At 46.0% G+C, this 16170-nt stretch overlaps 1 protein-coding gene across 1 annotated transcript; it reads right to left on the bottom strand.

Annotated features, from left to right (window-relative positions):
* Positions 1-329: 329 nt before the first annotated feature.
* LOC142570494 (uncharacterized) lies at positions 330-15561 on the bottom strand. Its single transcript, XM_075678875.1, has 3 exons — positions 15391-15561; positions 13733-13955; positions 330-560 (listed from the first exon to the last, which is right to left on the bottom strand). The coding sequence occupies exons 1-3, from the start codon at positions 15525-15527 to the stop codon at positions 330-332; spliced, it is 591 nt and encodes a 196-aa protein (XP_075534990.1). The 5' UTR covers positions 15528-15561.
* Between the last annotated feature and the right edge of the window lie 609 nt (positions 15562-16170).

The following is a 16170-nucleotide window of genomic DNA, read 5'->3' as shown; positions in this document are numbered from 1 at the left end:
GGCGTCACATGCATGGGGGCACGTTACTAATCCCCTGGCGGTCAAAATTAACCCGGAGTCCCACACTACGGTGCGCCTCGTAATCAACTCGTGGTTTCGGCACGTGAAACGCCAGAATTCAATTCAGCTTATCAACACTAACGAGACCAGAGCGCATCACACTGCTGCCAGAGAACTGTTTACAGCTGAGCGATCAGAAGGGTCCCGCAGAATTCGCAAGAGTCGGAGAAATCAGTAAAGAACGCTGATGAACACGCACACCGGCGTTAGTGCTGAAATGATGGTAACACGTATTGAACTCGTACACGGTGTACTACACAGATCTGAAATCAAAGTCCAAGCCTAGAGGCGATCTTCGACTTGTGGTGCGCCTTTGCCTTGACCGCCTTAGCTGCTGCCTCGCTGGCCTCTTTCCGCGTCACGCTGAGGAAGATCTGCTCCAGCGACGTGTCCGTGATGAAGAAGTCGTGCAGCTTGAAGCGCTTCTTCACCCGAGCCATGTTCGCGAACATTTCGCTCCACAGCATTTGCACGGGAGACATTCGAAACTCGAGCAGGCCCTGCACGAGTGACCAGTGTGCAGGACTTCAACAGCGGTGCCGTTATTACGCAAGAAAGACAGACGAGTCGACCGCGGTGGTTGACATCGAAAGAAGACAAAAATCTATGAGCCGCATTAGTGGACCATGTGCGGTTTTGTCCCGTGTTTTTCCATGTTGGCGATACGAAAGGGAAGAGAAGCTACCCCGGAATATTTTTTTCTTTCATGTCAACCGCTGTTGAGCCACCTTGACGTCACCTCTGTCACCTCAACAAGATTTATTACCATATTACTGTTACATAAAGTCCTTTACTAAACGTTTAAATTACTTTATTTTTGTAACACCGGCATCGTCCCACAGTTATGGTTTAGTAACGCCAACCTTTAAAAGCGCGTCAGTGTTTCGTTCGGGAATTTTTTCGCTAAGTACGCCTTAATTATTGCGACTCAGTACATAACCTTACGCTAAATTGTGGCGTATTATTAGTTCCAAGCTTCATTTTGACTTTTTTGGCGATGTTTATTTTTATGTCGGGACTCTGGCCTTTGAATGTGAAATCAGTGCGCATTCAACGCCATAATTGCTCATGAATTTCTCGGAACGCAAACGCTCTAGAAGTAATATAAGAACGTTGGCCTCTAATTCTAGTGTATTCAAATTAGTATATACAAGTATATTAACTACCTATAAATTACCCATAAACATATTAGGTAACATATACTATATATACATACAACAATGGCGGAATCTAACATGGTAGAGAGAGAGAGAAATAAACTTTATTATTAGACCAGGCTTCTTGAGCCCAAAAGTGGGTGGCCTCCTTGATCAGGTATTCGTCAATGCAGTGTTTGCGTAGTTAGCATAGTGCTTTTTAATAATATTATTTATTTATTTATTTATTTATTTAGTTATTTATTTATTTATTTATTTATTTATTTATTTTCACATACTGTTAGCCCTTCCGGGTTGTTACAGGGTGGAAGCTTAACGTTGAGGACCCTGCATATGAATTGAAGCAATCGCGGCAAAGGTTCAGGGTTGGCAGTTGTGTAATTTTATTACTTAGAGCCTTTATGTAGCACCTCAGCAGATGACACCTACACCTGGTAATTCACGGACGGGACGCAAATGCCGCCATGATGGTTTCTGTACTAAAACCGCTACACGAGGTTTGCGAGCTTTTCAGCGCTCAGCGGGGGCCACCTAAGCCTAATATTGGAGAGTCAAGTTGAGGAGCAGGGTTGGGCCCATATATATTAACAAAAAAAATTTAGGCGAGAATTGTTTCTGAGGGAGCATTCCAGCCAATCCTGAAACATTAGCGATAGCGGCTGACCAGTAGCAAACATCACTTAGGAGCAACAAGTTTAGCGAATTCGTCCCCTGCATGTCCGCGTCTTGTGGTATATTTGAAATGAGTGCGGAACTATGATGGTAACACGAGGAGGAGGATAACAGGACAAGCGCTGTTTTCTCGGTTCAAGGTTTATCGTTCAGGGTCCTACGTTACTTCAGGAGAATGGTAATGGCGGCGTTTTCTGTTTGCCGCATTTCGATGGGGGCGAAATGCGAAAACACCCGTGTACTTAGATTTAGGTTCACGTTAAAGAACCCCAGGTGGTCAAAATTTCTGGAGTCCCCCATTACGGCATGCCTCATAATCAGAAAGTGGTTTTGGCACGTAAAACCCCATATATTATTAATGTTTCTTACAGCGAAGCTGCATGTGGCTAGGCCATTACCGTCGCCCGCGAACAACCCGCGAACTAGCTCGTTGAAGCACCTCGGTGCAATCGCGCGAACACGCTCGTGCCACTGCTGACGCGTTCGTCGTCGTCGTCTCCTTCCACCGCTGGCTCCGTTGCCGCTCAGTGACACTAAAGGGACACTAAAGGCAAATATTAAGTCAAGATACAGTGATGGATTAGTGCACGAGAATCTCTAAGGCGTCATTATTATCGCGAACAGAGCCTCAATAGCCGACAAATTGATGTAAATGCAGGTCATGATTAGAGACTCCCCCGGGACATTCAAGTACTCGCCCGATGACGAAAGCACTCCTCAGTTAAATTCTGTCCCTAGTACTGAACCACCCGTTGCAAAAAACATCCTTGTATTGTACTATAAGACGATATAAACTGCTACTTGCCCAGTTCTATTTCATATTCAGGAAGCAAGAATTTATCGCAATTGCTCTTGACAACGACGCGGTCGGTCGAATGATTTCGTTTTCGCTCGACTATGGGCCGCGCATGGTTTCGCGTTTCGGTATTTTCATTATCGCGTAGTGCTGTGCTGGTTTTGCTGGCTCGCGAAAGTCGCACAAATGGCAAGTAGCAGAGAATTCAACTTCCATGGGATGTCGCGGGATGCTCGAACGGTCTACGCAACTTGATCAAAAAGCAGCTGCAGCGGCGAATCCACCGCTCTTCTTGGCTCGGTACCGCCGTCTCTCGGATGCCGTTTTACTCACTGACGGCAGGAAAGGGTGGTGATGGCGTATGCAACGTCACCACTCCCCCGATTGGGTGGCGGGTGATTTCAAATCGGAAAAAGCTATTCGGACCGTTCAGATGCAATTCTCACGTGAACCAAGTCTTCTTGGCACGAAAAAAGCGTTGCGAGGTTTCTGGAATGGTGGTTAAACAGTCCACGTCGGCTTAGCATTTACTTTTAGTGTCCCGTTAAAGGGGCATGAGCCATTCATTGGCAAGAGGAAGCTATCGTCGTCATCATCACTAACTATCATCGCTCGAGCATCGGCGTCTTTTTTCACAGCTGGCTCCGTTGCCGCTCACCACCTGAAGTCGTCAAACGAAATTCTACGCTTCCTGCGTAGAATTTAATTTCTCTTCTGTAGTCGTAATGGGGAGCCCGCGTTAATTTTTAACGCGACAACGTTAAGCAGCTCGTGTCGCAGAAAAGCCGGTGTCGTCGGCGTCGGTGGTGTTGGCTGTGAGCGATAAATACCGGGAGGCACTTCATGAATAAAAACAACTTTCAAGGTTGGCTGGGTGGAAACAGGGTCTCCGGAGTGTGAGACGGAGACGCTACCACTCAGCCACGAGTTCGATGCTTCAAAGCGGTACAAAAGCGCTTCTAGTGAATGCGGTGTTGCCTTAGAAACGAGCCGTAGAAAGTTATACTGCGGTGTATATCGGTAATTATGAACATGTAACTTACAGAAGTCGCAGTTAATTGCACGAGTAGCGAAGTGCATTTCCGCTACATTTCTGCTGCGCTTTCCGCACACGCAGAGCCATCTTGCGGCAAACAATGAAGACCCCCTCCTCTCAATGTACGGCGCTGCCCCGACAGGTGGCGCGCCACGCGCGCATAGGGACTTTGTGGGGACCGGTGCGAGCCGCGTCGCGCCGCGGACTCTCTCTCCCCTGACGACGCTTCGCCCTGCTCCCTCACGGGTTGCAGAATCAAGCGTCCTTCCTTTCTTTAGATCACTCTCTGTCTATATCTCTGCAAGTGCCGATCACGGCGTTTGGCTGGCGTACATCGTTTCCCCCTCCGAGACACCGAGTTCTTCGGTTCGTTCCGCTTGCTGAGGCGCACGTTTCGCTGCCTCGCCGAACGCTGCGTTGCTCGACGCTCACCGCGTGATTGGTGGGTGCAAAGTCCGATGCGGGGCACCTAGCAAGTGATCGCTGCGCCGTAGCGCATTGTCTTACACCACGTGGTGGGTCGACGGGAACGCTGTCGCGTTCCACTCTTGAAGGCGAAGCTTAAGAGTCCTCCAATTTTTTTGTTATTTACGGTGGTAGGAACCATTCCTTAAGTGGCCTCTAAACAGTCCCGGAAAATTTTATAGACCTGTAGGATACAGCTAATATTAATCGTTTGCACCACAGTTTGTGTGAAGCGTTTCATATTAGGAGAGCTACGGACGATCACAAGTTACCCTCCTCCATACCATGCATTTTCTCATCAACTAGTTCATCGAGTGATCGGGATAAGTTCCGCCTTCACTGGTTCTGCGTCATGATGGCACGTCATGTCGTCTACTTCCGGTTCTCTTGGAGCGAGCACGCGAAGCTTCTCCATCCTCTCCGCCAGCTGCTTGGCAGTCGACCCCAAGCGACAGCTATGAAGCATGGTGCGTTGCGAGCATTCTGTGTAGCGCCAAAGTGTCTGGTATTCTGGTAACCATAGGCGGGCTGGGCATTTCGACGGATGACTGGAAGCATAAACTCAAGCTGATGAAGGAACGTTAACGCAGGTGCACGTGAGCTGCCTGTTCGGTCTGCACGATCCAGCCACCCGTTGGCGCAGAGCTTAACCAGCCAAACAAAAAGCTAATATTGCTCTAACCAAGTGTAAATCATTTTAAACATTTAAAAAACAACGTTTTGACAACTATGCTTCTGCGAAAAAGTTACACCAGCAGCAAAGAATACACTTCGTTACTGCTACGGTGTTTGGTTGAGCTCTCTGCCACCAGGTGGCTGCACCATGCAGACCTTTCATGTTTCTGCTTCTGCTCATCCCGTGAAACGGCAGGGTCAAACGGCCAGGCCCTGTCCGCTTGCGCTTGCGTTTACCCCAATTCTAGGCTCGCGAAACACTGTTGTGGTAGTAATCTTCCGGTGTAAAATGACTTGGGGGGGGGGGCGCAAAACGCGCAAATCCTGAGGCTAATCGGATAGTGACAGTCCGATGCGCTGCAGCGACTCCGCTCGTCGCTGCCTTGCAGAGGGACACGATGTCACAACGCAACAAAGTCGAATCATAGTGCTCGCGAAAAGGCTGAGACCGACTCTGACTGCGGAGTTATGGTCAAAATGGAGCACGTTGTAACAGACGCAGATGACGCTTGCTGTGAGCCGGAAGTACTTAAGTGTAGTGCGAAATTTTTATTGTGCATTCTCTTTTTGTTACTTTCTTTCTATAGAAACAAATTACCTAATATTCCAACTATTAAGAACAACATTTGTTCACCATAAGGACGGAAAGATTATTGATGACGCGCCCTCGCAGCCGATCGGATAACTAGCCCTACTAACGTCATTGGGGCAAGTCACGTCAAATGGGTAGGGGCGGCTTAAAATTCAACCGAGCGATGTGCTGCGATCGGCAGTGATGTACATTTTTAAAACCTCATAATAAATTACTCGTTTTACGCGGAGCACTTAGATGGGCCAAATAGTGATCCGAAGGACCTACTCTAAGGACTCAGTACGTTTGTACAAAATGTTCAAAATCGTTTCAGGGTCCCTTTAACGAGGTATGAGCCATTCATTGTCTTATGTGACGGACGCATTTAATAACAGAGGTGATACGAGAATGTGTGTGAATACCTATCATCACGATCACCACAGAACAGACCAACACGCCCTAACCTACGCTCTTTCAAATAAATATGTACGTACCTTTGTTCAAAATTCTATGTCATGTCTGTGCCATGTGCGAAAGAGCTTCGCTGGTTATCCACCTTCACAAAGTGGAACGGCTCATTTCTTTTCTTCAGTTTGGGAATCAGACGATTATTTTTACGAGCTTTTCGTCATGCAGTCGGTCGTATACATCACTGCGTAATGTTTTGCAATCTGGCTGATATACATCTACAGGATCTGAAATTAGGCATTTTAGGAAGCCTAAAATGTCATTGTCATTGGTGCGTAAACGTATATCTACACTTCTTGTCAATGCTGACTGAGTCTGTTTCATTGTAGTTTATTTGGCTTTAAATTGTGCTCTAAAGTGGGCAATGGTTCTGGCGTTCATCAGGCACTCAACATCTGATAGAGCGTCCTCACTCGAAAAACCATGTAGCGCATTAAAATAGAATGTCTCAGTTTACGCCTACAGGTTAAGCATCGATTGCAGTAGGAAATTATTAGACAGCTATACTAAGTAACGATAATATGTTTATTGGCCGTCCAAGGTTGTAAACATTAGTTTTGCTGTAATAAGCATGGTGTTATGCGCGCACATTGCAGACATGAACACATCTCACTCAATGACGTCAAACGCTCGCTCTCAAAACGCTGGCGTGAGGAAGAGCGGCAGCAACAGTGAGCGAATTTCCCTTCGCGCTGCATCTCGCTTCAGCAACTAAGCGGCGAGAACACAAGCTACACGAAGCCATCATCCCTCGACGCGCCTAGGCTCTGTACCTACCGCAGACCGCTTTAATGTTCGAGGCCACGCGGCCATACCCAGCCGTGCCGTATGCAGCCGCCGCCGGAGTTGAACGCTCCCCTGCTGCCTGCGCGCGATGGAAGACGGCACGCTTCCTCCGCGCCATTCTCCCTCGCGTGCTCGACATCGAACCGCCATGCTTTTCCGTTTATCATCGCACGCTTCCACTTGTAAACACAGCATACGGCACGCTGCCGTTATCGCACTTGGACTTCATACGGAATATCATGTAGGCGGCGACGGCGACGCCTACGGCGAAACTTCCCTTGGATTATACATATAAATCATATCGCAAAGCAAAAAGACACTCTAAACCAAATTTTCATCCTATATATGAACCTGGTTTGGTCGGCACCTGACATTTCAAGTGTAATTGTTTTTCAGGTGTTACTGTGGCAAAGTGCGCTTATATAAGGGCTCGAAATCTCACGACTGGGCGTTGTGCCCAAGGTGGCCTCTCTATTGGTAATAAAGTGGGTTGGAACCTTCTCACACAACCAAGCAGACACCGTCGCTTAAACTTATTTTGTCACTGCAGACGGAGAAATTACGTGGCCGTCCTCAGCAAGCCATCGCGACGAGAACTGGGCCGTGCTTTCTGTAGCCTAACACACCTACCCAGCTATCACTATTTCACAAACATGATGGATAAGTGGAACAAAATACACCATAATCATTTGAAGAATGCTACAGGTACGTTCACCTATTCGAAGATGCGCTATGTAGCTCTTCAACAGACACGCACGAAGAAACACGCACATACAGACAGGATGATTCTCGAGCTAACAGCTCTAATCTAAATTGCTAGTTTGCGCACCATCTCGCTTAGTTCATCGAACACACCGCAGGCGTCTCACATAACGCATGATAACAGGGAGAAAACGACGGCTCAGTGATTATTTCTAAAGCTCCTAATTATTCCAGGAACGTTAATGTTTTGCTATACATGGCACATGACACGCCCCCAATTATCACCAAGTATGAACACTGCGTGTGGTAGTGTTCTCGGAACATTGGGAAACATACCGGAGACAGCCGCATAACAGTTCGAGCACTGGATAACTTACAACGGCTGTAATCATAAAGGCTGTAATTGATGAAGACACATTTAACTATGCATGCACCTTTGCTATAATGTACCCCCGTCCTCCTCCTTTATAAGAAATTTCGTCTCGATGTCAGCTATTGGAAGGTGGACTAAACTAAAGGTTGCGCTGTTCGCAAAACACACTTATCAAGTTCCGGGGTATTTGCACACGTGAACTTTGCGGACACATTCCACATTCCCTTCCCCCCTTATTATCAAGTCGGTCGGTTAGTTCACCGAGGTACACCAAGGTGCATATCGTTCCTCGCGGAACGCATGAGAATAGGCGGGCAACGATCGAGTATTGAGAAATTACTTGCAATGATTGTAATTAGACCAGAAATGTTTTTAAAAAGTTTCATACACAGCGTGTAATATGGGCCCCCATTTCCATTGTATAGGAATTTGATGGCATGTACAATTATTCTAAGACCGCGGGAAACAGCGAATAACTGCTTACTCCCGCTTTCAAGCTCCCGCTGAAGCAATTTTTTACAATGGCTAGAATTCAACAACAGGCATTTACCTTCGGATGTTCAGTGGCTATATCGTCCACCCCTTCGCCACCACCACCACCGCTCCTTTCGAAAATTCGTTCGTGGTGGCACTTGCAGTTCCCACGGTACAGTGGGCTAAGTTCTGCTCTATTCGTTAAACATTCCTGTGGCGTTCCGGAGCACTTGGATACGTAAGTTATTACAAAGACTGTAATTAACACATATACTCTGTACTTCGCCTACACATTACCCGTAGCATTCCCCTTATTTGGACGACGTTTACACATGTTATGCTTCATTTAATTCCCCGAAAAACACCGCAGAAACCGACTACGAACCTCGTATAACATGTGAAGATATGAAGAAATTGAGGGTTTAGTATTTATTTCCTAATGTTAATAGTTAAAGAAGAAGCGCTAACGTTTCACCACGCGTTAAACTTTATATACTTCCATGTTTTCACCAACCATGAACTAATTAGTGTGACGCAGAGTTCTCCAGGACACGGGGAATCACATATCTGATAACGACCATATAACGTCATCGAGCACCTTTTTCGAGTCGTTTTTCGTGAATCCCATACAATAAACTGACGCTCTCATAACATCACCCACGAATCAGGCATACTATGCCCCTTATTCGCTCAGAATGTCAAATTGTGGAACGTTGAGCACCTTCAGGACACTGGGCGAACTTCCAGCGAGCTTCATAAAATGTGCTTCTGAAGCTTCCGGTATACACCCCACAATTCTCTGCCAATTCTCTCCGAATATAGAATTCATACCGCGTGTAGTTTTTTCAAGACAGCGCGAAAACATTGTAAAAGCTTTAATAACGCGTCTGCACAGGCATAACACGAAACTTTACTACGTGGTTTTTATGCCTTAATTGCGCAACACGCTTTAAAATCTTTCTATGCATCGCTGCTAACATTTCTCGTTTTCCCTCGAAATATAGCTTAGTTAAAAGTAGCGCACTTGAACAAAACACAGACACGTGCACGCACACACACATATAAAGGAAGCACTAAAGAAATTTGGCACTTGCTGCATGCCCTGATCTTAATTTTTTTGTCCACGATTTTTTTAAGTGCGCCGCTAAATAACCAAGTCATTAATTATCACCTAGCCCATCTGTGCAGCTTAATTAAGGGAACCACTATAGAGAAACAGTAAATAAGTTTATATAAATAAATTATACAGGAATAAGTTTAGTTTCGTTAATTTTGCGTGAGTAACCCAGGGCCGGTACATCTGTGCTACGTCGCAGTTGTAAATGTGTAATCTGAATTGAGGCGTTTACGTCGAAGCGAAAATTCTAGAAACTTGCAAAGATCTGTTTTTGGCACATTTAGGATACAATTGAGTCTGTGTTTAGCGATAAAAATTTAACTAGGCCTGAGCAGACGCTGTCAAAATCCTTGACGTCTCGGACCAGTTGGTTGGGGAAGTGCTGCCGCGTAAGCGGCCGATTTCAAGATGCCGTTTCATCTGCGAAGCAGCTCCTTCCTGCTGCTGTCGGCAGGTGGCAACATAGGTCTGTGCCAGGGCCGGATTTTCAGATGTCATTTTTTCCATAGGCGAAAACAATTTCTCATATTTGTCTTAAAGGGACCCTGAAACGATTTTGACGATTTTCTACAAACGTACTGAATCGTTCGAGTAGGCCATCGAGTAGGCCATCGTTCGAGTAAGCCGCCCCTACCCATATGACCGAAATCACCCATATGACGTCAGTGGGGCGACCTATCCGATTGGCTGACCAGGGCGCGTGATCGATAATTTTTCCAACTTTATGGTAAAGAAATGATGGTCGTAATAGTTGGAATGTTAGTTAATTTGTTTTTATAAATAGAAAGTAACATAGAGAGAATGCACAAGAACAATTTTTCAGTACACTTAAGCACTTCCGGCACACAGCAAGTGTCGTCTGCTTGCGTTACAACGTGCTCCGTTTTTGACGAGAGCTCCGCCGTCAGTATCGGTTTGTCTTTTCGCGAGCGCTTTGATTCTACTTTGTTGCGTTGTGGACTGCAGAAGTAGGCACTGGCAATATGTCAAGCTGCGACATCGTGTCCCTCTGCAAGCCAGTACACGAGCTGACTGGCTGCAGCGCATCGGACTGCCACTATCCGATCGGCGCCAGGATTTGTGCGATTGTGGCCGTCACTTTGCACCAGAAGATTACTAACGCAATAGCGTTTCGCGAGTCCGGTATTAGGGTAAACTCAAGCGCAAGGGGACAGGGCCTGGCCGTGTCCCCTTGCGTGTCGTTTGAGGTGAGGAACAGAAGAGCAAATGTGAATGGTCTGCACGGTGCAGCTACCTGGTGGCATAGAGCTCAACCACACACAGTAGCAGTAACAAAATATATTCTTCTTTGCTGCTGGTGTAAATTTTTCGCAGGAGTATAATCGTTCACACGTTGTTTTTGTAAATGTTTAAAATATTTTACACTTGGTTAGAGCAATATTAGCTCTTTCTTTGGCTGGTTAAGCTCTGCGCCAACGGGTACCTAGACCGTGGAGGCAGGCACCCGTATCCGGCAGCTCACGTACGTCTACGCTAAAGTTCCTTCATCAGCTTGAGTTTATGCCTCCACCGTTCCGTCGAGATATTCAGGTAATGTGTGATTACCGGAATACCAGACACATTCGGTGCTACGACAGAATGCTCGCAACGCACGCTGCTTCGATAGCTCTCGCTTGGGGTCGACGGCCAAGCGGCTAGCGGAGCGGTCTCGCGCGGGCGGGTGCGGGCTCCAAAACAACCGGAAGTGGACGATGTGACGTCGCATCGTGACGCAGAGCCAGTGAAGGCGGAGCTTAGCCCCGATCGCTCGGCGAACAAGTTGAGCAGGAAAAGCATGGCTATGGAGGAGGGTAACTTGTAATCGCTTGTAGCCCCATTAATACGTAACACTTCACTTAAATTGTGGTGCGCATGTTCTACTTAAGCTGTACCCTACGCGTTCACAAAATTTGTCCGAACCGTTTCAGGGGCCCTTTAAATAACAGGCGACTAATCGTGCCAAGCCTTATACTAAACGAAGTCGACAACAAAATGCGATCGTTCTGCGAAATTTGAGCAAGAACAGTGCAGCGGTGAGTGCAAAATCTTTTTTGAACGCGCGCAGCCAAATATTCAGGACGCTGTATAGAAACCATGCATCATCAAGTTATCTGTGTTACCTATTCGATCGCCCCTGTGTGAAAATTGCTTTTGTTTTTCCAAACAGTGGGGGTAAATCCGCATGCGCTGCAATGCAGTGCTAACAAACCTTATTTTCCATTCTTAACATTATTCGCATGTTCACGGAGACAATCGACCAGACAGCTCCTGTCTGACCCACGTTGCATGCGCCACATTTCAAGGGGTTTCGATACACAACTACCTGCACACAACAGCAATCTTCACGCACAGGCTCACACACAGGGACGATCGAACGCGCATAATCATTGAATCGGCTAGATGGCTCGTGAAGCTTGGATGGCTTACTTATGCCCATGCATAAGTTAAGTTAGCATATATATATATATATATATATATATATATATATATATATATATATATATATATATATATATATATATATATATATATATATATACATAATTATCGAAAAGGGAGTTAACAGAAGAGAGGCCCAATTTTTATTAATCCTATCATAGGCAGCCAACAAGGACACCGTCGACAACACAGGGGAAATTACTCGTACTTACTGATTGAAAATTATAAATTAATTATAAATTAAAGGAATTGAAAGTGGATGAAAGAAACTTCCCGCAGGAGGGTAATGATCCCCCGTCTTTGCATTACGTCTGCGATGATCTATCAATTGAGCTACCGCGGCGCCGTCTTCCCATCCACTTTCTGTGGTATATGTATTACTACTAGAACTAATACTGGCAGTATTAGCCAGCGCCACCACTCACAAACCGTGGTGGTGGATGTGGAACGTCCTTTCTGCCACCGGAGCCACGACTACGTGATCTTTTGGGGTGAAGGCACCTGGTCAATAAACCCGCATGTGCTACCAGAAGGCATCAATGTTGCCGGATTCGAGACCCTGGTTATGTAATGAACTAGAAGGAAAGGGTTTAAGCGAGGAGCCCGATTTTTATTATTCATATCAGACGTGGGATCGTTCCCCACTTGCGCGAAGTTTTTTCATCCACTTTCAATACCATTGAGTTATAATTTCTTTATTTCAGGTAGTAAATACAAGCAATTTCCCCCGTGTTGTCCACGGTGCCGTTCTCTGTCGGCGTCTTACGATATATATATATATATAATGTCGTTATCCCTCTGTTTCTTCTATATAGCACCTTCTATCACTCACACAAATTTCAGTTGGCACTCAGCGTTTGTCCTCGTTTCTTTCTGTGTCCCCTGTCCGGCTTAGTGCTGCACCACACAGTCTCATGGAAAACCAACTAGCCCAAACCATCACCCTTGTAAGTTAAATGTAAAAGCTTTCATTCGAATTGAGCTCTACACCAGACTTCATCGAGGTCAGCTAGCAACAACACGGCTTTTCTGAGTTTTAAAAGAAAAGCCCAGATGAAATGAAATTCACATTTCATTGGCATTAACCTGCAACAAACGCCTTATCACGTTTATCGCGTACGAGTCGGGAGGGTTTATGTTAAGAGGAAGCTTTAGCTCCGATGCTCCTATATAAATACATCTTAAATGAAAATTTGTTTTTCTCGGCAACTACAGCACCAAATTTGACGAGGTTTGTGACAATTAAAGGAAAAACTTAAGATCTAGTGACTGTTTGCTTCGAGTTATCGATTTCGGTCGTCAATGTTTTACTAAAGATTGGCAAAATCAAAATTTTCCAGAAAACGAAACTATCAAGTGTACAACTCTGTAACTCAGCTTGAAGAAATGACAGCAGAATTCTGCGAACTGCATCTCATAGTACATCTAAAGCGGACGAGATTAATGTGTTACACTAAAATCTGCCAAAATTTAGCAATACGTAAATACAGATTTTGCAGCACCCTTGTACAGAACGTAAGAAATTCACGTAAGATATAAATTGACATATCAAAGTTGTCTGCTTTGAGAGATCTAAAGGATACCGTTTACAGAACCGCGATATCTGTTCCTGATGCAGATCTATGAATTTGTGAAAATTTGTGAGCTATGAAATTTTGAAAATTCTTGTAATAAAATTCATTCCCAAAATCGAGATTCCGCTTCCAACAGCCACTATAAGTTACATTTCTCCCTCAAATGCAAAAAATTTCAAAACGATCGGCCCAGGGGTTAGCTCATGAAAGCGTTTTTGTGTTTTACATGTATTCGAATGGGCCGCGTCGGAGTTGGGCCGGAGCAAAAGCTTCCTCTTAAGGCTTCTTCTTTTGTTTTGGAGCACGGTATTTGACTTACGCACTCCCAAAGCGATGCTTTCACAGTTTTCTTAAAGTAAAGACTCACCTCATAGCTGTACACGAGCTCCGCCTCGGGGAAGTTTGCACGCACGGCATTAGCGATGTCTTGGTGGTGGGAGAAGTCCTGCTGGCGGTCTGGGTACGTCTTTACCGTGATGGTGTAGCCCTTCCCAAACTTATTCTTCAAGTGTGCCAGCGACCCTAGGCACTGCAGCTTGCCGTCCCCCAGGATGGTGATGCGGTTGCACAGGAACTCCACGTCCGATAGGCTGAACATACCGTAGAAAAATAATATGGACAACAATTTGAGTTTTTGTGTACATCAACAAACTATGGTGCATCGAAGGGCCTTTAAAAACGCTGCAGTTTCGCCAGAAAGGTGAAACATCCATTGCGATAGTAAATTATTAGAGAGATATACGAAGTGAGGATAGTAGTTTTCCCAGCTATATAAGCTTATAAACATTCGCTTACTAACTAAATTAACAAGCATCGTGCCATGCGCGCAAGCAAACATGAACACATCTCACTCGATGACCACGGAAACTCGCTCTCAGAACGCTGGATTGAGGAAGCGTGGAAGCAGCAGCCAGCGAATTGACATTCGTTCTGCAGCTCGCGTCAACGCTAAGCCGCGAAAACACAGCGCATGAAGGACTCTATCCCCGTCGCAGATTGCTTTCAATATAGCGCGGCCCGGGCGGGCGCGCGCTGCTTCGCAGCAGCCGCCGCAGTAGCATGCGGCCATACCCTCCCCTTCCTCCGGAGGTGTGAGCGCGGCGGAAGACGGCGGCCTTCCTTCCCGCTTCCCTCCCTTGCGCGTGAGAGATTGAGCGGCGATCGCCGGCTCACCCTCGCACTCTTTCACTCGTGCAAACAACATAATTCGCGCGGCGACGACTTTAAAGCCCTTGAACTTTATGCGGGATCTAGCGGTGGCAACGACATTGCGGCAGAAATGCGCCTGGAGTTTCCACATAACGGCAATCGCAATAATAAGGTAACTGACTAGCGGTCATTAACTTCCCGAGCATCACCTGTCGAATACAGAGACGCCGTATTCAAGCGGTTTGAAGCTGCAGCTTATTTTTGCCACCTGGGATTCTTCACGATGCACCTAAATTTATATACATAAGACCGAGTTCGTATTTTATGTTCTCGGAATACGGCTTCTGCTGCTGCTAGTCGAAGCCGTCTCCTTGCGCTCAGCAGCAGAACTCCACAGTGACGGAACCATAAAGGTGGTTCTTATCAATACTCTAAAATAGCACTACTACCATTACTCTAATGCCCATAAAGCATTAGATACTTCCCTTAGCACTTGTAGTGGTGGTTTCCAACAGCTTCGCTAGACATCCGCTTTCGCTACGCCGGGATGACTTCCTTTTGTGAGTTTCTATTTGCTGCTTGTGCGCTGTGCATTCAGTTCATCGAATACGATCATCTGCTTAAAGGGAGACTAACTGGAAATATACTAATTTAAGCAAGACTCGCACATTTTCTTGCTCAAAGAGTAATTGTGATGCTCAAAGAGTTATCTCTCGTATAATGCTACAATAGGGCAAATAAAGGGTTAATAAAGCAGTTGTTACCTTTCTACCTATTTTGTTTCCTTTATCTGAGCATTCAGCTGGACTTGACTTTCTTATAGAGTGTCTACTTAAACAGAGAGTGGTCGGCGCTGTGAGCATACGGGCCACGCACCTGTGAGAGGTGAGCACGATGGCAATCTTGGCAACATGCTGCAGAGAGTTGATGTATTTGGCGATGCGCTTCCGCGATGTCGTCTCCACACTGTCGTACGGCTCATCCAGCAGCAGCACCTTAGGCATGCCGATCATCGAGATGCATATGGAAAGTTTGCGCCGATTGCCGAAGCTGCGAAACAGTGCCGCCCGAGTTACGGCAAAGGAAGCGTGCCGCTTTTCTTGTCAAACGCACGTTTACACGTGATCAAGTATGGCTGCGAAATGAACATCTAAGCATACCATTGGCGAATAATTACAGTTGTAATATATATAGAAGAAAGAAAGGAGAAGAGGAAAGACATCACGCAGAATAAATACATTGACGAATAACGCTAATGTATTTCAACCGCTAGACAGGCGCTGTTAGGGAACTGTCAGCCTTAACGCCAACGTATCTGGTAGCTCATTTCAAGGACCGGTGTGTGAAAAATGGCGCTTCTAATGATTTTTGCTAAGCAGACATGGCGTTACCACTGCTCGGCATCAATGTTGAATTTGTCGCATATGTGATAGAGTGCATAACTGAAGAGGTAATTAGTGCGTGTATTCATTTTGTTTTCTAGATACAGCAGTTTCTCCTACGGGTAATGTAGGCCTTTTTTTAGAAATCAACCTGCAAAGGTTGACCGGCGCTGTTAGAGAGTTGGACGGTTTATTTCCGTGCCTATCAACAGCCGAGTGGCCTTCTCGACAGTGCCCGATGTCATAAAAAAGTCGCAATCTCGTTTGAAAGGCG

Source organism: Dermacentor variabilis, chromosome 2 (assembly GCF_050947875.1).
Source record: "Dermacentor variabilis isolate Ectoservices chromosome 2, ASM5094787v1, whole genome shotgun sequence".
NCBI classification, from domain to species: Eukaryota; Metazoa; Arthropoda; class Arachnida; order Ixodida; family Ixodidae; genus Dermacentor; species Dermacentor variabilis.
Note: the sequence above shows the minus strand (reverse complement) of the source record. Positions and strands in the feature narration are given on the sequence as shown.

Excerpts from the sequence above, each read along its gene's own strand:
- LOC142570494 (XM_075678875.1), bottom strand. The coding sequence starts at position 15,527 with ATGATCGGCATGCCTAAGGTGCTGCTGCTGGATGAGCCGTACGACAGT. Across the intron at positions 13,956-15,390 it reads ATCGTGCTCACCTCTCACAG|CCTATCGGACGTGGAGTTCC; the intron begins GTGCGTGGCCCG and ends CGGTATGTTCAG. Across the intron at positions 561-13,732 it reads AGCTCGTGTACAGCTATGAG|GGCCTGCTCGAGTTTCGAAT; the intron begins GTGAGTCTTTAC and ends TCACTCGTGCAG.